We start from the raw sequence: 20,332 nt of genomic DNA, 5'->3' as shown, positions 1-20,332 counted from the left end.
TTTTCTGACAGTGAACATTTCATAACCAACTGTATTTCTCTTTTACTTGAAGTTTACACTCAAATCACAGCAGTCCTGTCCTACTACACTGCTTCTCAACATTAGCCTATTTGTTTTCTTCCTTCCACATTACGAACTATTTCTATTTATGATGTATCAATACACAACTTATTATCTGTTAATATATTCCTAGGTTATTTATTTTATACCTATTTGTGTTTATGTCTAACTTACTATGTCAAATCTTTTTAGAAGGAAGAAAAGTGTAAGTAAAACCAAAACACACTTGCAGTGTGAATCCTATGCATGAAGGGACATGAACATACCTCCAAATTAATCACATAAAACTCCAGATGATGTCCCTTTGAAGTGGGATTGTACAATCATCTCCATTTGACACACCAAACAGACCACTGTGCTATGTCGAAGACGTGCCCAAAGGCAACACAGAAAGGAAGCAGTGGAGAGTCTGATGCATAATTCAGCACCAGCTCCCACCAAGGCTTGGCCTGGAAATTCGAGTGGTTTTGCTAGATACAGGATACCAACCTCCTCGCCACTGGCTATTCGGTGAGCCAGATCTTTTAAGTTTCTCATCATTCTTTCATCCCGAAAATCATAAGGAAACGTTTCCGTCCATTCTGTCAGGAGTTGAAGGATTTTGGGTGCAATTTTTCTTATCTGGTTCTGGGGAGAAAAAGCAAATCTCATTGAGTGATGTCTATCACCATGGACTGCATCAAACACATAATTGCAAACAGTTTCACTGGTAAACTTCTGGTGCAACGTCTTTAGGGTTAAAGAAGAAGTCTAGTCCCCCTCCCCTAAGTCAATGCCAAGTACCACCAACTTAAGGCAGGATCTAGCGGTCTTCCATGGCATTAGATTTATATTGTGGGGTTTTGTTTGTTTGTTTGACATGAAGGGCATGACAGTTTATCTTAAAAAAACTGTACCATACTGCTCATAATGACCAGCAAACACATTATGATGGCTTTTCTCCCGGGTATTAACATGGCAGTATTTTTATATACTGAAATGTTTCAATAGGACCAAGAATGGTAGAGAAATAAAGATCTTAGATGCAAATGAACACTAATAATTCTGGCGTCCTACCCTATATTGTGTCCTTTATACCATTCCCAATTCCCTTTGCACAGCCATGATACCATGCATGCCCCTCAGCCTGCGGATAAGGAAACCAATTTCACAAAATCTAAGCCACACAGTTACGAATCCTAACAGAAATAGAAAAGAGAAAGCATCCTAATAGAGAAAACTGTAAAGTTCAAAATATATCATTACCTTATCGCTACTAGGATCACTTAGTCTCTGGTGTTCAACACATAAGTGGCAAACCTTGGCCATTAACTCGTATGGATGCATAAATAACCGAGAACTGAGTAGGAAGGTAAATATGTATGTTCTCTGTGGCAAGAGAGAAAAAAAAAATCATCACGGTTACATTCTCCGCGAAACTAGTATCTTTCCCATATATGATACATCTTAATCCATTAAATTCTCTGGGTCAAAGTTAATATACTACCGTTTCAAAAGTAATGCTTAGCAGTAAAACACCTGACGATGGATTTTTCCTTTGCCTTCTGATGTATCTCTTCCCTTCAACCACACCAAAAAACCCAGAAGTACAAGGTAAATTTATCTACCAAAATTATTCAAAGCACATTTTCATGTCCAGCCTCTGGAGTCAGTATACCAGGACACCTAACTCATTTTAGTAAAGAGGAATGAACTTCAGCGCAGAGAAAGAGATCTAACTTAAATATACCACCCATACAGAATCTTGTTCTGGGTCCAAATGTTATGGTAACTCAATGGAAACCAAAAAAAACCCCACCAACCCACATCAGCTCAAGAACTCTCCAGTGCATCCAGGGTGGCACAATGTAGTGTTTGTATGCTTGTGCCAGAACATTCAAAGGTGAGCTTGCAAGTGATCTATTTCCTTGCCCAAAAGCTAAGCAATTTGATAAAACACAATATCATACTATATACTTTTCTTTAACTACATTGTCTCCCAAGAAGCCAGTAATGAAGTAGAGCTTATTTATTATAATAGTTTCAGCCTCCCAGTGAAAAGAAAAATTCCAGGGTTTTTTTTTTTCTTTTTTTTATTTTTTTTTTACCCCCCTTAGGCGCCTTTAGTAGCTCATAAACACTTACACAACTGAACAACGGATTCCTTTTACTTTTGATTACAAGTTTTCCCTGTGTGGCAACATATTTCAAAATGCTATGTAACAAGTCACACACAGAGAGAGAACTCAAGAGGGAACACTATGGTGAATTACAGTGGCAAGCACAAACTATCTTTCACACACCAAGGTCATTATTATATTTGTAAAAACATGAATCTAGTGTCTAGATATTTTCATGCAATCTTTATCAACAATCAGCTGTTGTTGAGTAACAGGGGCAGCTGTAGCACAAGGAAGGGGGAGGGGGGGGAGGAACACCGCTTGCCCAGAAACAGAAAATCTAGGTTTGACTGCGGATAGGGGATGAGGCTGTGTGTGGATTACTCAACGTTCTGAATTTCGGTGTTCTCCTCCCTGGCCTCCTGGAATTGCTATAAAGGCTGAGAAAATGTAAATGGATTCCTGAGATAGAAAGTGTTATCTATATAAATGTTGGCTATCAAAGTAAAATATTAGCAATCTATAAAGAATTGCATCTTGAATATAACTCTTGTTCTCCTTTCTATGAAGTTTTTCCGCCTATGAACTTCACTTTTCTCAGCATAGCGATGGGCCTGGAAACCAAAAAGGCATTACATATTCTGGGAGTATCCAACATCCTCTAGCATGTCTATGCAAGGACCAAGGTATATGCATGGATTAAAGCTACAGATAGATACTTCATTTACATGGTATCTGACTGTCTACAGTGTGGTACCAACCCTGAATAGAAACCAAACTGCAGACAATAATCAAAGCCTGGATCATACCCAGCCTCACTTTGATCTCAAAATACTCAATAATCAATATGCAGTTTCTTATTCGAAAAATTCTCAGCAACCCAGATATAATTCAGTAGTATCTAGGGTCCCTGCCTGCTACAGTGTATTTTTTCGGAAGAATACCAAGGATGTGTTTCACAGTAACAGCGATACCTACATCCGGATAGTAATCCACATTAGGTACTAAGTGCTGGATGAGTGCTTCCAGAGACCCAGAGAGGAGGTTGTTGTCGTGGTAATACAACCCTCCGCAGCTGTCATCTGCAGACTGATAGAGGTTTCGGTTGTAACCACTGCTGTCAAACATTGCTGAAAAGGGAGGAGTCTGAGGCATGCTTTCCTAAAATGAATAAAAAAAAAAAAAAAGGAGAAAACATAGTGTGAGTCATTTGCAGTCCAAAAGAAAAGTAGGCTTTCATAGTAACGAGGGAATAAATACTTTTAAAAATAGGTTAGGTTCTGATCCAATATCAGAATCCATCAAGAAAGCAAACTGCTCTTAGAGTAACACATGTATGCATATTTTTGAGTACCCATGTCATTCAGTCAAATGCCATAAAATGCTTAGATCAAAGGACCCAGTTTGGACTGAAGAGTCAAATCTCTGGCTGCCGTGTTTAGATATCCCTCCTTCACAGGAAGAGAACTGGGCTTCCAATTGCTTTATCTGACTGAGTCAGGTGTTATCCAGAGGCAGAAACGAACAAACCTTCCCAGCTGGTTAGGAGGAATTACATAGCAAGTAAGAACTATCAGACTAACGGTGGTCATAGTAGGCGACAACCAAAACAGAAGTTGGACAAATGGAATTGTAAGAGAGGCCTAGAATTAAAGCACACCGTGTGTGTGTGTGTGCACGCGTGCACGTGAAGTGCATGTGTGTTTCCAAACGTACGTATCAAGAGTTAATGCTGACTCCAGCTCCCTTGGAAGAGCTGATGCTGTTGACTTTTGCCCCTTTGTGTCAAATTCTTTCGGGGTGGGGGCTCTGTAAAACCTCGGTTCTCAGTAAACACGTGGGCTGAGAGGCACCTGATTTGGGGAACAAGAAGCCCCAAGATGGTCCTCTCCATTTGTGTGCTTTGCAGCTCACAAAGCCCTTGTTTGGAGGGTGCTCAGTAGAGGCCAGAAGCTATTAAGTTATTACTTGGATTCCTAGGGACAGAGCTCCCGACCCTGAGAATAGACTCTTGGTTTCTGACAGCACGTCTGGACAATGGAGGCATTCAGGAGCTGCCAGACTGAGAGTTGCAGAAGGCAAACAATGAAGGAAGGCTTTGGACTGATGGGGACAGGGTGTGTGGAGGCTGCAGGAGGACACAACCTGGGCTAATCCTTCTTTTCAAGATGCCAAAAGATATTTGCATCTGAATGGGGGAGGGGAGTGGAGGCCTGCCTGAGAAGGCACATCCTTTGCTCCCAGCGCATCTATTCCAGCTCCAGCAGCTAACGGGGATCACTGCATCATAACACATGCACGTGCCTCGGCAGGAGTGGTCAGGGGTTGGGTGTTAGGGAAAAACAAAACAAAACAAAACACATCTACTGTAAGGACAACCTGGAAGGTGAAAACAGCATTTAGGGAAGGAAGTATCAAGAAAAAGAAATAGAAAACCAGCTTCAGCATTTTGTACTCTATCCCATCCACAAACCAGTGCCGAGGGAGAATGCAAAAAGCAAAAGCCATGAATAGGAAGAAGCTGATTACTGAGAATCACGCTGGGAGAGGGGTCACGACCTGCACCATCACTGCCACGCCTCTGGCTGAGGCAGGACATACTCGTAACAGCCACAGGATCAGGAACATGGGATGCAAACAGTAAAACAAATACTCCGTATGTAGTTGGTAAGACCTCGCACATATAATTATTAAATAACTCAATGTTAACATTTTATAAGACAGTGGACAAAGTGTGTTTCTGTCCTCTTCAAATTGCTAGTTTTCTATTAGTACGATTCATGTGCGATATAATCTTTGCAAATGAGTTGTCCTTGGTGGGAAGATAAAAAAAAAAAAAAAAGAGCCCATCTACCTTGCTGAGAAACTCAAAATGTCCTTAAACTGAAACTCTGGGACCCAGATGAGACGCACCTAAAAGATACTTCTGACAGCCTGGGGGGAACTGTCCATCTGAATTTGGTTATCTACCTCTGGCTTAAAAAAGCTTTAGATGGTTAAAACCACACGGTGTCCTTCACAAACAGGATGACAGTTGAAACTCATTCTGTCATGCCCTTGCAGTTGGTTCTTGCTTGGGGTGTTTTGTTTTTGTTTTTGTTTTTTTCTGCCAAGTACTTTTTGCCAAGGATTTTCTTTGATTTCTCTACCTATTCATCACTACTCAAACCATCCCTAATAAAATGATGTTGGGAGATGGTTGGCCAAAAGACTTGGGAATTTCAGAAAATTAGAAAATGTTCAGAGTTCAGAAGGACCACTGAAATCATCTGGTGAAGAATGAAAAATAGAATTCATTCCATTTTCCAACTGTAATTAGAAGCGGGTGCCTGGAGACCAGAGGATGAATAAGAAGAATTGAAAGGCTGTAACTAAGTGGGAGAATGTGTGTCCTAAGTGATTAGCAATGACTGCAAAAATGGCCATGGAAGAAGCCAAAGCCCAAGTGCCATCACAATCTGCTCCAGTCTCCTACTTTTATAAATGTGCGAACTAAGAACCTGGAAGGTGGAATGAGGTAACCACGCTAAGATCTCACAGTGATGTGTCTATAGCATCAAGTGACCCCAGTGGACTCCCCTGAATCTTGCACTCCTGCTGCCTTCTGTTATTGACAGTAAGCATTAGCCAACAATAGTCAAGGGTCATCCAGTCCCCTTTTAAGGAAGCAGCACCAAAAGCCACCAAGTATGTGTACTTCTCAATTATTCACTCCCACGAAGCACACAAGGACTCAGATTTGACCAAGCACTCAGATTTAATGAAGCCCTAATCTGGTGCTTCGTAGCTGTGGAGACTTCAGAAGGTAATTCGCCTCCACTGCCCCCCACATAGGTTTTTTATTTAGAAAATTATTCCCAATTTTGCTCACTCCTTCCAAAAGTATAAAGTATAACAAAACTATCATATTCTTTTAGAGCAAAGTTCTTCTTAAAGCATTATTAGAGAAATGATGGCTAAAGGTTTTTGTATTGTTCCTTGGAAACTGTATCACTCACAGGATCTCTTTGGGGAGTTATGAAATATCAACACTTAGATAATCCCTTCCAACCAAGCACCAAGGAAAATACTGCAAATAGCATCGGACACCAAACTGAGATAAAGTCAATTTTAAGAAGAGAGACCGTCACAGGTCATTTTCTGCCTTCTAATCAGCTCTAACTTCTGCTAATCAACTGATTTCATTTTCCCATGAACTGTCTTGACTGTTGAACTTGCACACAGCAGCAATCAAATGCTGAGATTCAAGTCACTCCAAGAGATCCCAGCCCCTTATTTGTGAACAATGCTCACATTTTTCTACCTTACCTTAAACTCAAGATAGCATCTTTTCAATTCTAAGGTATTGGCCCTAAGGCCTATTCCCTTCCTCAGTTGTGCATTCTGCTACTATGGGTTCCTTTGTGCAGGGAAAGGTCTCCACATTTTACCTTCCTTTACTTCTCTGATGCCCCTTCAGGGCTGCTAACCTGAGAAATACCTAGATACACGTTGAAGAAGGCTCTGGGAATGTCAGCAGCTCCTGTTTGTGTAAGGTTTACTGCCTACAAATGCCTTTTGGGATTCTTACAGCTACCCTGTTTGGCAGACATCCTCACTCTGTTTTGACTACCTAAGAAGCTAAGGTTTAGAAGAACTATCAAAACTGACTGGGATTACACTTCAGATAAGGGACAGATAGGACAGTGTTTCAAACCTGGATCTCCAAGTTCCAGGTTCAAAATGTATTGTACTATGTCATGTTATACTGCAAATGGTCTTCCTTGAACTTTTAGTATTTAACCATAAAACGAAAAGTCCACCAGTCTATTCCAAATTGTAAGTTATCAGAATAATTTATGTTGTTTCCTTTTTTAGTGATACATGAAATAAAAGTGTCTTACAATGGACGGCATCTTAGATTCAGTTAAATGCAGTCATATTTGCTTTTGCTTACTTTATACATTTCCAGTAAAAAAATCTTAAGGAGACAAACGACCAAAATAAAGATCATGGATCACAGTATTCAAAACCCATTTCTGGACAATCTCTAACAAGTGGCCAGTCTAGCCATTTTCTAGAAAGAACAACTGCCTTGTGTAACAGATGCATTTGGCAAACAAGGGGAGGTCAGGAGAATGGTACAGAAAGTACTCTTTGGGAAGCGCACCTTAAATACCTAAGAATAAACACAGCAAGTTTTCTTTCAAGTATCTTTCTTCCCTGTTATTACCCACATCGAGACCCACGGTTTGCTCAGGGGCACCTGGGTGGCTCAGGTGGTTAAGTAACTGACTCGATTTCGGCTCAGGTCATGGTCTCACAGTTCATGAGTTTAAGCCCCACATCTGGCTCTGGGCTGACAGAGTGGGGCCTGCTTGGGATTCTCTCTCTCCCTCTGTCTCTGCTCTACCCCTGCTTATGCTCTCTCTCTGTCTCTCTGAAAATAAATAAGCAAACAAACAAACAAACAAACAAACTTAAAACAAAGAAAAAAGAGCTACTGTTTGTTCAGTATTACTCAGATTTGTAATCCAAGACTTGAATTTTACCTGCTTCAGTTCTGGAATTGAAAAATGAGGCTCAGAAGATTAAATGTTAGCTTGGTTCTTGTTTTAGAAAACAAAGAAAACATCCGAGACCTGGACACGAGAATCCAGAAAAGTATTTGTCCCCAGGCACTATGAACTCTAGCAATCATGTGCTGACGGTTTCTGTAGTGGGAGAAGGGCAAAGGGTGAGGCTGCTCTCATCCCAGAGATTCCATGTACTTATTTATTTCATCTCAGTGTAGTTCTGATTTCTTATCTGTAGCAAACCTTCCCTTTACAGCTCTCAGCATTAATATTTTCTGTCCCTGGCGTCCTTTAAACTCTCAATTTACTTCCCTTGACCCTTCGCAACATAATCTCAAAACCAACATCTCCACTGCCTACCTCCCTTCCTTAGCACAAATTTCACTCCGTCCAATACACCTAACTGTGGGGACCTGTTAACCACAAATCTTGTTTAGGAAAAACTGATTTTCCCCAAGTTAGAATGTGTGACAGCATTAAGGTAAAATACTGGCATTACTTTACTATTACGGCAAACTTCAAAATAGTTAATTCCTTTGGGAAGAAAAAGAGATTTATATGAAATACTTGGAAAAACTGCTGACTTTATTCAAATCACTAGCAGAAAGATAAGGCAGAGGACAGGGTAATCTCCTAAGCAATTCTCCCAAAGTTTCATTTGTAAATCCTTTCCTGGAAACTCAGAATACACTCTATGTGGCCAGTGGCTCTTAACTTTCTAGGGAGATCACAAATCTCTCCCCACACTGCCCTCAGAGAAATATACCTACAAGTTTGCATATACTTTGAGGGAGTGCAGACCCCAGGTTAGGAAGCACATGTGCAGGCCTGCACAGAGCCTAGATACAACTTATCTACTCGTCTAACTTGGTGTAACACGTTCAAGCCTGGCTCCTTAGATATCAAGGAATACTTGTATTTGCAGTTAGTACTGATCAAATGAAGTTAAAGAGAATTTTAAAATGATACTTCTTCTGATTTGGGTACAGATATTTAAACAGGTATTTTCTTTCCCTTAAATTGCGATGGTACCTTGGGATGGGGAAAGATGCCGTGAGACAACGGGAAACAGATTTTGGTTTTTAAAACAATGAACCAGGCTAAAAGAAAGCTCAGAGCCATGAAAATTAGCATACAGATTACAAGTTCTGTTGGAAAACTTCCCAAAGGAAAGTATAGGATATATCCAACTCAGGTATACAAGACGAATGTTCTTTCTTAAAATTAACTTGGTGAGCTGAAAAGTTGGTTGACAGGCAAGATATGTTACAGGGGAAGCTAATTCAGTCACGAAGATAGATCATGTTCTTCCAAGGACTCTGAAAAAGTTCAGCCTGACATTGATCCAGAAGCAAGGAGGCAAGCTCTGGGTGATTTAAGGGATGAATGGATTTGAAAGGCATGCCTAATGGTTTCAAACCAAGGAAAGCACCAGATGAAAAGCTGCTTTTTTCTAAACAGCAGACTGTGTTTGAATTAGCGGCTGCTTTTGCACAATGTTATTTATGATGAGGCAGGTGCACCGGGATAAGGTGGTTTCAGGTGACAATTCAAATTGGAAAAGAGGTTGAGGTAAAGATGGGTGTGGGAACTAAATCAAAAGCTATCCTTCAACATCTGCTGTAGGTGCTGGGTAAATCTCTACCAGAATGTCAAATCAGCATTTCCTGTACACTTAAGAGAATGAGCTAGAAAAGGTAGGACTCCAAAAAAAAAAAGGTATAAGGGGCTTTGAACCCATATTTCATCATAGAGTACTTTGGTGAAATATTGAACAAATCCAATGCCTTTATACTGATCGCTTATCTTTTAGCTTCTGTTTAAATGCTAGGCATGTGTCCCAATTAAAAAGAAAACAAACAAACCCACTGAAGTAGAGGAAGGCCTCCCTATCACAGCTGAACTTTGAAAGTGTATTTGTTTAGTGACCAGAGGCTTAATTTAATATCCTGGAATTACCGGTTTCCCAGTTCCCATCTAGATTCCAAAGGAACTTTGCACTTCGGTGAGATGCACCTTCTTCCTTTTCTCATTTGAGGATCCAGCAAGCTGCAGGAGAACACATTCACATATTTCAGCTTTACTGCAGCTGGTTTCCTCCAGTGCTTCTAGCCTCCTTTTGGCACTTCTGGATCTCAGAATACAAGGACTGACCTCATGCGCATACAGTGTAGCTGCACAGGCTTTTGAGTCAGGGTGAAAGTAAAAGTCACGTTTCTGGCACTGTCTAAAATGTGGCTTATTTTGAGCTTGAAAATGTCTAGATTATCCTCTCGCATCGTTCCTGGGCCAGTGGGAGTCCTAAAGGCAGAGATTTCTGGAAACTGTAGAAATGCTCTTCTGACCTCCTTGAGAAAAGAGGTATGGTCGCTGAGAGAGCAAACAATGCAGAGTAGACAACTCAGAATCAACTCACTTCTCTGGCATGTGATTAAAAAGTAACTTGCTCCCAGACAGGTACATTCTTTGAAACTGAGCCCCAAATGCTTAGTAAATTTTATAACCAGGGTGGGAGCAGGAAGTCGGTATTTTTTTATTAAAGAAGGTGTTATTTCATTTTGCTTGATTTATTCTGGATGCTACTTTAGAAGTGTTAACTAATTCCTAATTGATGGAGGAAGAGGGTTGTAACTCAAATACTGACTATCTTTGGTTTCCTTGGAAGGAGATCAAAGCAAAAATTTGTTGTCTCTTGTCTTGGAGATATCTTGGTAACAGTTTATTAAAGCACAAAATGATATTTCACTACATGGCAACTCTAAATGGGCCTGGAGGGTCATATAAAACTTTTCTACAAGATAAATCTTTACTGTGTGGGCACAGATCACAGAACAAACAGGTTGATACTCTCTGTGCATTGTTTTGAATCATCTACAACTTCCATGTAGTTCCTTATCTTACCAGTAGATGACTCCACGTTCCTGGTCTTTGTAAAAATTGGTGCTTTCCAGTGGGAAGGGTGAGTGCTGGTTTAGAAAAGTAAAAGGACAATTCGCGTTCTGGGTGAAATAAAAACTAAGAAATTGGTGTTTGTCATCTTGGCATATGATTGAATTTAGGAAAGTGGCATTGTTCATGTTGTACAGTTGAAAATACTGGCTGAAAAAGTCAGTTGGTCTTAATTCCTAGGTCTTAAGTGCCTATCTATGATGAGAATTAATTATTTCATTTTCCCAGAGGGGTAAAAGTGATCTTCTGGATAATCAAAATCATCATTATCTAATTACATGCTGTCAAAAAGAACCTTCCTGGATATTGGAAATGTTCCTCTTCTACATTATCCAACATAGCAGCCATTAGCCACAAGTTAGCTACTAAGCATGGAAAATGTGCCTAGCATAACTAAGAAACCAAATTTTGAATTCTGTTTAATTTAACTAAACTGAAGTTTAAATATCTCCATGGGGCTATTGGCTATCATACTGGATGGCACAGATAAAGTTGTTGAGTCATCATTTACAGCATAAGCTCTCGGGGGCGCCTGGGTGGTTCAGTTAGTTGAGTGTCTGACTTCAGCTCAAGTCATGATCTCGCTGTTGGCGAGTTTGAGCCCCACATCAGTCCCAGTGCTGATAGCTCAGAGCCTGGAACCTGCTTCAGATTCTGTCTCCCTCCCTCTCTCTCTCTCTCTCTGTCTCTCTCTCTGCCCCTCTCCTGCTCACACTTTGTCTCTCTCTCAAAAACAAATAAACATTAAAAAAAATTTATAGCATAAGCTCTCAAGACAAATTACAGAGTATCATACAGGGAGCATCCTTTACTGAAAGGGTTTATTCTTCTAACCCCAATTCATTTCAGCAGGAAAATGACCTGATACTTAGTGAGGACACTTAGTAAACAAGCAGAATCTTCCATTTACATTTTATTATGGAACATGATTCCTGGAATAATTTTATTTTTTAGCTGCAAGTTCTTGAAAAACTATGTTTGTCCCTTCTCTTTTTGATAAATAGAGAGATACAGGCAGTCTGTAAAGTGTTTTCCTCCCTTACAAGGTTAATTTGTACTCTCGCTGTGTAAAACTGGCTTACATACCAGGGCCTCCTAATAAAATTTGAATCAAACGAATGACTTCTAGATACAGGCATAGCTTGAAATGGAATAATAAATATATTAACCTAAGGAAAAAAATTATTGGTCAAAGACTGGTTAGAAATTGCATAAATGTTAACACTGACTTAATAAGTAAAAAAAAAAAATTCGAACTCAACTTTTTTGATAATTAGTATTTTCTAATACACTTATGGGGAAAGAAAGCAGGTCAAGAAAATATTAAATCTCTACATAGTGCTTATCAATAGAAAGAAACTTCACTCTCTTTGCTTCATTTTAATATACCCAGAAAGTAGCTGAACATCTAACTGCAGACACTACATCCCCAATCTTCCACCCCATTTAGGATGCAAATGCACGAAGTGATAGTACAGCAGAATAAATCCACGATCAAAGAACTAAAAGCAACTTATAAATCAATCATCTAGCTCAATACCCCATCAACTTTACAGATATTGCAGGTAGAAGGAGAGAACAAATGACTGGTTAGGGCTCCAGATCAGACAGGATGCACCTCCCTATTCCCAGAGTAGATATCTGCCCACAGCGCTGGGCTACAATATCTGTTATTTTAAGATAATCAAGGGTTGTATACATCTTTTTTTTTTTTTTTGTAGGTTTAACTGGAGAACCAAAACAGAACAACTGGATTTCTAGAAAAGTGAAGGGAGTGGGGAGATAATACCTGAATTCGACCACTAACCACAAAAATGCCATAAATCTAAAGCGGTATATTCAATAGCACCATTTGTCTCTGTAAGACTTCACAATACATTATAATGTCTTTACCATTTATTATTTGTGGCATCAGAATCAAGATGCCAGATTCTCAATCCCTGCTTCAGGGATTTCAAATTCTTGTCCTAAGTAAGGGAGAAATGCCCTCTTTTCCCCATCTCCTGTCTCAGGGAAGACTCTCCAGAACCATCCAAATTGCTTCTCCAAAGTCCACTTCTTCCAGGTAGCCTTTGGAGATTGATAATGTCGATTCTATCATTTAATGTGCCATAATTACGTACCTTAGCACAGAAACTCACCCAGTGATTAATTTTAGATTGTAAGAATGTAATGCTACCAATAATATAAGAAATATGTATTGTAAGAAATAATACATATTTAGAAACAGTAAGTAATATATACCTAAGAATACATTAGATTAGATGCTAAGCTGGGGGAAAAAGACAATAAATGTAAACGCTTTCCAGTGATTTTCTATTCCAAAAGACACTGTTATCCCAGGTATTAGGTGTGGTAGTATTGGAGAAAATGTCTTGGGGAGTATATAAAACGGAGCAAGACTGAAAATGAACCACGGGAGAAATAAATTCTAAGAATTTAACACTTCACTAGAGAACTGGAAAGTAGGAGGCCAGTATGCTTAGTAGCCAGAAATGTTGCCACCTCCAGGAAAACAAAGGATTGACCTACATGTAGTGGAATAATGCCAACAAGAAACTTACTAATCATTGACTGATCTTCTCATCTTTGCCAGAAAAAAAATCTGCTTGAAAGGGATAACACAGCAATGCTTGTGAACCCTGATCTCTGTCAAAAGCACCCCAGAGTCCTCACTGCCCCAACCATTGTCCCACCTCCCCACCCCATATAAAATAGCCATTAATGACAAGACCTAACAAGCTGTCATTCTTTTATTCTGTCATAAAAATCTCAACAGCCAAAATTTTTTACTTTTATTTCTTTTTGAAAATCAATTCTACATTTGCCTCAAACCTCATCTGACCAGTGGCATTCCTCTCAAATGTCCAATCACGCCTACAATCTGATTAATTGTAACCTCCTTGTTTCTTAGCGTAGGTTTTATCACAGTGGTCCAACTACGTTTTAAATTGAGACATAGCTATCACATGCCAAGCTCTGGCTACTGTTTTCAGGAGGAAAGAATAATTATTCACCCCATCTGAGTCTGACTGTACCAGACATTATTCAAGAGTGCAACACCCTGAGCCCTAGACTCTTCCCCTTTATGCACCCAGTTCAGAGACCCTCCCTCGGCCGTTGGAGATCATCCAGGGCTAAATATAGATCTACGCACACCAGCAGTTCCTGACCGCGGTCACATGGTGCTGCTGACGACGAAGGACTCCTTGGAGACGTATTCGGCCCAAACACACATACACAAATTTGTGTGCATATTCATCTACACACACTGTGCCCACCGAATTCATTGGCGAAGATGGGCACATCCACACTCAGAAGAGAAAGTCGCTGCCCAGGGATCTCCTCCTGCTATTTACCTCACTTGTGCCACCCTCGACACTGTGAGTGGACTTGGATACCTTGCTTTCGCCTGAACTGCGTCAATTTGCTTGGGGTAAGGTGTGAAGCAATACTCAAGTGGTACGCAGACAGATACACATACACAGGTGTGCACCTGCCAGCCCCTTTCCCCCCTTTTCCCTTGTACAGCGCTGAAGCTGTCCCCACGATTCCCCTAGAAAGTGGAGCCTCTTTTATGCCAGCTGCCACAAGGCTCCTAGGTACTTTTGGCTCACGTTATTACAACCTAGCCAGGTGTCTCGAGGCGACTCACCTGAGCTCGGGCAAGTGCCGGGAGACTCGGTGTGTCCCAAATTCGCCAGGTGAACGGAGGCATGAACAAATATCACCTCGTCAGTGGCGAGCACATGACTTCTGCTCCCTGTCCCTTCCTAAGAATCAGACCTTAGATTATAGGGCACCGACACCAAAAATAAACAATCTCCCCACCCCACCCCCAACACGCACGAAAACTAGCCAAGAAGTAGAAGGAAACAACCTAGCAGGGCACAGGAAAGGAGGAGAGAATGAAGAAAGGATGAACGCGACTAGAACTCAGACAAATCCTCAAAAACTACCAACATGTCAAAGAAAAGGCCTAGCTTCGGGATCCCGGCGAGAGACGCAAAGCAAAACCCAAGTCTGCCCCTGCCCGCGCCCCAGCGGCTCGGCCCCGCACCTGTTGGCACCCGGTCCGCTCCCGGGGCAGCCCAGGCGACCTCGGCCGCCAGGCCGGCGACTCCCTCGGTTTCTACCTTTTGCCAGGCGCTTTGTGCCAGAGAGCGTTTGGTCGCCCCGATTCTCCCGCCTCTTCGAGGCGCACCCGGCAGCCGGGGCGCCTGAGAGCCGGGCTCGCTACGAGCGCAGCTCCGGGGCCGTCTGGGACAGCGCAGAGGACAGCACCGCCGCGCGTTCCCGCTGCCAGGCTCAGGCCCCTCCGGGAGAACTGGCTGGCCAGGGAACAACCCACCTGCAGATGGACCTCGGGTCCTCGGTTTCCCGGCTGTTTGCCGCGCGCCCACAAGCGCGGCCAAAGAAAAGGGAGCTAAAGCGCGCGCGAAGAAGGAAAAGAAATTCCGCCCGACCAGTCGGGTGCCTTGTTTATACTGAAACTACGGCCTCAGCCGCGGCGCACACCCCCTTCCCTCCGAGCCCGCCTCCCGCCGCCAGCCCCGCCCCGCCCCGGCAGGGGCGGACCAATCACGGCGCAGCTCGCCGCCCACGCCGCCACCGCCTCCAGCGCCCGGGACCGGCCCACGCGGCGCAGGGCGCTGGGGACTCCCGCGGCGCGGTCGCCCGGGTGCCTTCCTACAATGCGGAGGCCCGTGCAGCCGGGCTCAGCGCTGTTTACCTGCGTCGGTTCGGCCCGCTCAGAATGGCGTGCGTTTCCTCCTGAGTCCGCCTGCCCGGGGCTGTTTGTGAAGTCGTGTGTGTGTGTGTGTGTGTGTGTGTGTGTGTGTGTGTTCATTTACCTGTGTACTACCTGTAAATACCGGCCCGACTCGTTATACAGTATCTATTAGCATAATCATGAGCTAAAGGTTACTTACATATACTTTCAGAAGAGAGCTTGAGAGAAACCACAAGAACATTTGCTTAGCAAATATTTACGCAGAGCCCGAATGCTAGGCATTGTGCAAAACGCTGGGGGCAGGCTCCAGGCAAAAGTAGGCTGGCCCCTGCCATTGTGAAGCTTCCAGCCGGTCTAGAGAAGGACAAACGTTAAGCAAATGGTCACCCAAACAAAATACAAAATTGAGGCTGTTATAAGTTCCACAAAGGAAGGGAATCTGTGCCATGAAATATGATTCTGGAGGCAAAGGGGAGGCCAGTCCTCAGTGAAGGCTGTGTTGTCATGGTAACCACATACTCTATCATTGGATACTTGATAACTATTTTAGAAAAAGGGTAAAAACCTCAATGCTTCACCTTGTACAAATAAAAGAGACTGAAGGGAAGAAACGATGGAAACAAATAAGGGGAGAAAGAGACTAAGGAAAGAAAAAAAATGTGAAACATCAGGAGACTCTTGCTAGCTACATGACCTTGAGTAAGTAAAGTATCTTTCCTGAGCTTCAGTTTTCCTATATGTAAAAAACAACACTATTCATACCTGTCTTATAGGACTATAATTAGGATTACTGAGCTAGAGGAACCCTGTGTGTCCCTGCCCCATTCTCCTTGTCTCCCCCTCCTTCCTAGTGTGGAAACAGTCATCTTGAAGTTCACCTTGCCTATTCTTAGCTTCATCTGTGCCTCCTCTCACTTCTCTTCCTCTAATTATACGTTCTCCTTTTCTTCTGCAAACGGGTCTCCCCAACTCAGTAATTCACTTTAAGCCTCTTGGAAGTTTAAAGGAGAAGCCATTCAGCCAAAAGAGCTCGGTAGGAGGCGGCCATGCAGAGAGCCACAGAGGCTCTTGGCTGCCCAGCCTAACTATTGTGGTTGTGCTGGTTGTTTGGGCTTTCAAGATCAGTTTTCCCATCCTGGTTCTGTAACAAACAAGCCATTTGCGGTTGTGCAAGTTATGTACACTATTGAGGTTCCCTGGCCTGTAGCAATTAATTAAAAGGGTTGGACTAAATCAGGATTTCTTAGTGGAAATATTTGACATAGCCTTAATAACCTCTGGATACACCCCCCACCCTGGAAGAGTTTGCCCAGTTTTTCTTTCTTAAGTTTTTTTTTCCCACCAAAACAAAAAATGTTTACTTTAGATTCTCAAACCTAAAAGGGACACTACAGTAATATTGATTTAATGTTTTACCAAACCACATTCCTGCTCTCCATACTGGTGGATCTCCCAGAGCCCCTTCTAGCTCCCCATATGAGAAGTAATACATGAAGGGACAGCTCCAGAGCTATGTGGCCCAAACTCTGATCCTGTCCTATCATTTAGCCAGTTATCAAACCTTACAAGAGATCCTGAAGGACTCTGGGCCCCAACTTACTCATATGAAGGTAGCAATCATAGTTTATAAAAGCAACTTCTTCATAGTGTGTGAGATTAATTAAAAGAGATAATATGTGAAATGGGTTTGGAGCAATGTCCCTTAGAGAAGCCTTCCCTAACCTTCACTCCATATCTTTTGTTGTTGTTTCCTCTATAGAATTTACTACTATTTAACATATTGTATATTTTACTTATTATTGCCTCTCTCCCCTTGCTAGAATATAAGCCCCATAACAGCATGGTTTGTTGTTGTCATTGTAGTTGTTGTTTTCCTGCTGTATTTCCAATGTCTAGAATAATGTCTAACACAATAAGCACTCATAAATATGTGTTGGTTGACTTAATGAATGCCCAGTACATGGTAAGTATTCAATAAATAATTGCTGTTATGATTCTGTATCAATTATTCTCTATCATGAAAAGATTTTTTTTTCCATTTTCTACTTCCCATAGTTTCTTCCTTGGTCTTTTGACTCCACTGGCTCAATTCTTATCCCCGTAAATGTAGGTAAGCTCAATAATACCAGTCAAATTGATGCAAATAAAGCTATGCTGAGTAGGATACTCAAATGATAAAAGTAGCCACTTATATTAAGCTTTGACTATATGGCAGGCCCTGTGCTAAACATTTTTTTTCTCTTCCCTTCCTCTTGGATCTCAAGTGCACAAAATTAGAGCAATCATCATGACTAATTCATGTCCAATACTCTTTTTTAAATTTTGTTATATTTAATGTATTTATTTTATATCATTAGTCTCCTTTATTTCCCATCTAAAATCCTATTTCCACCATCCCAAAAGCACTGACTCTTTCACACTGTATTTAGTATGTGTTTTTCAACCCACCTTTCATGAACAATGATGGTATTATTTTATGTGAGTACCACATGAGTGTATTTACCTAAATATACTCTTACTTTTTTTTATGTTTCTCAATGTTGTCCCTCCAACATTTGACTTTGCTCATCTATTCATGATGATACACGTTGATATTTTCACTCCTTTTACGTTGTGTTGAGTATTTCACCATATTTGTGTTACATTTTTTTTACTTACATTATCTTTTATCCTTGCCCAGACTCTGAGAGGTAGGTACTATTTTCTCCATTTCTGAGATGAAGGAATGATACTGAGGAAGGTAAATAACTTACCATGGCCGTACAGCTGAAGAAGCCATAAATTATACCTATATCTCTCTGATTCCAGTGCTCCCATCTTCCTACCCTTTAAAATGGATCTAATTACTGGGGCACCTGGGTGGCTCAGTCGGTTAAGTCCGACTTTGGCTCAGGTCATGATCTTGAGATCCATGGGTGTGAGCCCTGCGTCAGGCTCTGGGCTAACAGCTCAGAGCCTGGAGCCTGCTTCTGATTCTGTGTCTCCCTCTCTCTCTGCTCCTCCTCTACTCTCTCTCTCTCTCTCTTAAAAAATAAACATTAAAAAATTTTTTAAATAAAATAAAATGGATTTAATTACTTAGTATAAGATTTATGAAATCCTGTCTAAAAAAATATACCATTAATTTGACCCATTTTACATGTCTAAGATATTGCTGTTAAAACTAGTAGATATATGTACTTAAGCTAGAGGCCAAGTGTTTTCATTGGAAAGCAATGTTTATTATTTGAGACACAAGTTTAATATTATTTGTGGTTTAATATTTTCTTAAAACACTTGAACTTCGTTTTCTTTATTTATTATTTTTATTTTAGAGAGAGGAGGACAGAATGGCGGCAGAGAGAGGGAGAGAGAGAGAATCTTAAGCAGACTCCATGTTCAGTGCGGAGCCTGATGCAGGGCTCAATCCCGTGACCCTGGGATCATGACCTGAGCCGAAATCAAGAGTGGGACGCTCAAGCAGCTGAGCCACCCAGGCGCCCCAACACCTGAACTTTAAATGAAAATCTCACAAAGTGAACTGCCTTCAAATATGTAAAATTTGCCATGTGAAAGAAAAATGAGGCTCCATAACGCAAAATAAGACTAAAAAGAGAAAAGAATAAAGGAACAGGTCACAGCTTCAGTGTAAGAAAAATATTAAAGATGTCTGAGGTAGAAAAGCAGCCTTTTTCTGCATTGAATCCCTCTTTCTGGATCTTAAAAGGCCTTGTGAAATGGTCGAGTAACTCTCCAAAACACTTTGACATTTTCTCTCATTTCACTTTCTCAATGTCATCTGGAATATGGAGATGAACAGTTTAAGGATAAGGACTTTTAGCCCTCGCTTGTACATGTAAGAAAATGAAGGCACTGATCACCCTACTTATCAATAGTCAATCTAGACCACAACCATGGCCTTCTCACTTTCGAAACCAAGGAAGACAAACCCACTAAGTATGATGTACATTGTCTATCTTGCATTTTACCAAAAGATTTATAAGAATTTTATAAAGCAAGACATTAAGAATGATCAAATGCAATTTGGAAACCATCACTTAACAGGTCCTAAGCAAGGTATGTTAATATGACCTAAGCAAGGTCTGTTAATACGACATATAACTATCCCACCCCCCATCCCCACCCCTTTTACACAGGATGATGATATAGTATTTACTATAGTGGTATGGCTAAGTCAAGACAAAAATATTTTGGAGGCATAGGACTCATTTTTGGGGATCCCCTGTCTTTGGACTCTCTCTTCCACGTGGCTGCAATGGTAGGATAAGTTACTGTGCAAGATGTTGGGCAGACAAATTAGATCAGCCTCGCCCCAGACCTCAGAGAAAACCCCTTATTTTCCCCTTCCTTTTCACTGTGATTTTCCTGGACTTCCCTTTCCTCATCATCGGATTGCTGAGAGTGAAAGGGTGAAGGACGCTGCTTGGCAAGTTTGGTGCCATACCTTCTTCCTACTTCTACCCTGAGAAAAAGGAATTCTGTCTGCGGGCCAACCTAGCTCACTTGGGGACCACACTGGAATTTCATAGTAATGCAAAGTGTGTATGTGTTTGGCATTGACCTGTGTACATGCACTTACCTGGAACCTGGGAGAAGGATGATGAAGGCAAGACACAAAGATGTAGATATTCAAGATTCCGAGTCCCTCCCTTCCCCGCTCCGTCAACACCTTCACCCCCTGCCATTTAGAAGGGATTTTTGTGATGAAACACATGTTTGGGTCAGTCTTGGAATGGTCATCTCAATAGTAATTCCCAGCATTTATTATAGTTGACAATGTTCTTTCGTATCCATTATCTCATTTAGGGAGAACGTTGGGTCTGTGAGGGCTATTTATTTCTGACAGTTGTCATTGCAGAGGCATATATTTTCCTTTCCTGGGATCACTAAAAATATTAACGATAGTCATTCATTCGGCTCTGCTAAGAAGATACTCC

General features: G+C 41.5%; 1 protein-coding gene across 4 annotated transcripts in view; it reads right to left on the bottom strand.

The window, feature by feature from the left end:
• RASGEF1B (RasGEF domain family member 1B) overlaps positions 1-15,151 on the bottom strand; it is a 37,959-nt gene extending 22,808 nt beyond the window's left edge. Inside the window, exons 1-4 of one of the 4 annotated variants that reach the window (XM_047856297.1) lie at positions 15,015-15,151; positions 3,138-3,320; positions 1,306-1,428; positions 550-687 (exon numbers count right to left, since the gene is read on the bottom strand). In XM_047856297.1, coding sequence (XP_047712253.1) covers positions 550-687; positions 1,306-1,428; positions 3,138-3,314 — 438 coding nt within the window. In that variant the 5' untranslated portion in view covers positions 3,315-3,320; positions 15,015-15,151. Of the gene's footprint in view, positions 1-549; positions 688-1,305; positions 1,429-3,137; positions 3,321-9,673; positions 9,695-14,318; positions 14,492-14,723; positions 14,948-15,014 lie in introns of those variants that run through there. The other 3 variants (XM_047856298.1, XM_047856295.1, XM_047856296.1) reach the window with 3 other exon arrangements.
• Positions 15,152-20,332: the final 5,181 nt, after the last annotated feature.

The sequence above is a fragment of the Prionailurus viverrinus genome, chromosome B1 (genome assembly GCF_022837055.1).
Source record: "Prionailurus viverrinus isolate Anna chromosome B1, UM_Priviv_1.0, whole genome shotgun sequence".
In the NCBI taxonomy this organism is placed as follows: domain Eukaryota; kingdom Metazoa; phylum Chordata; class Mammalia; order Carnivora; family Felidae; genus Prionailurus; species Prionailurus viverrinus.
This window is presented reverse-complemented; position numbering and strand designations above follow the sequence as displayed.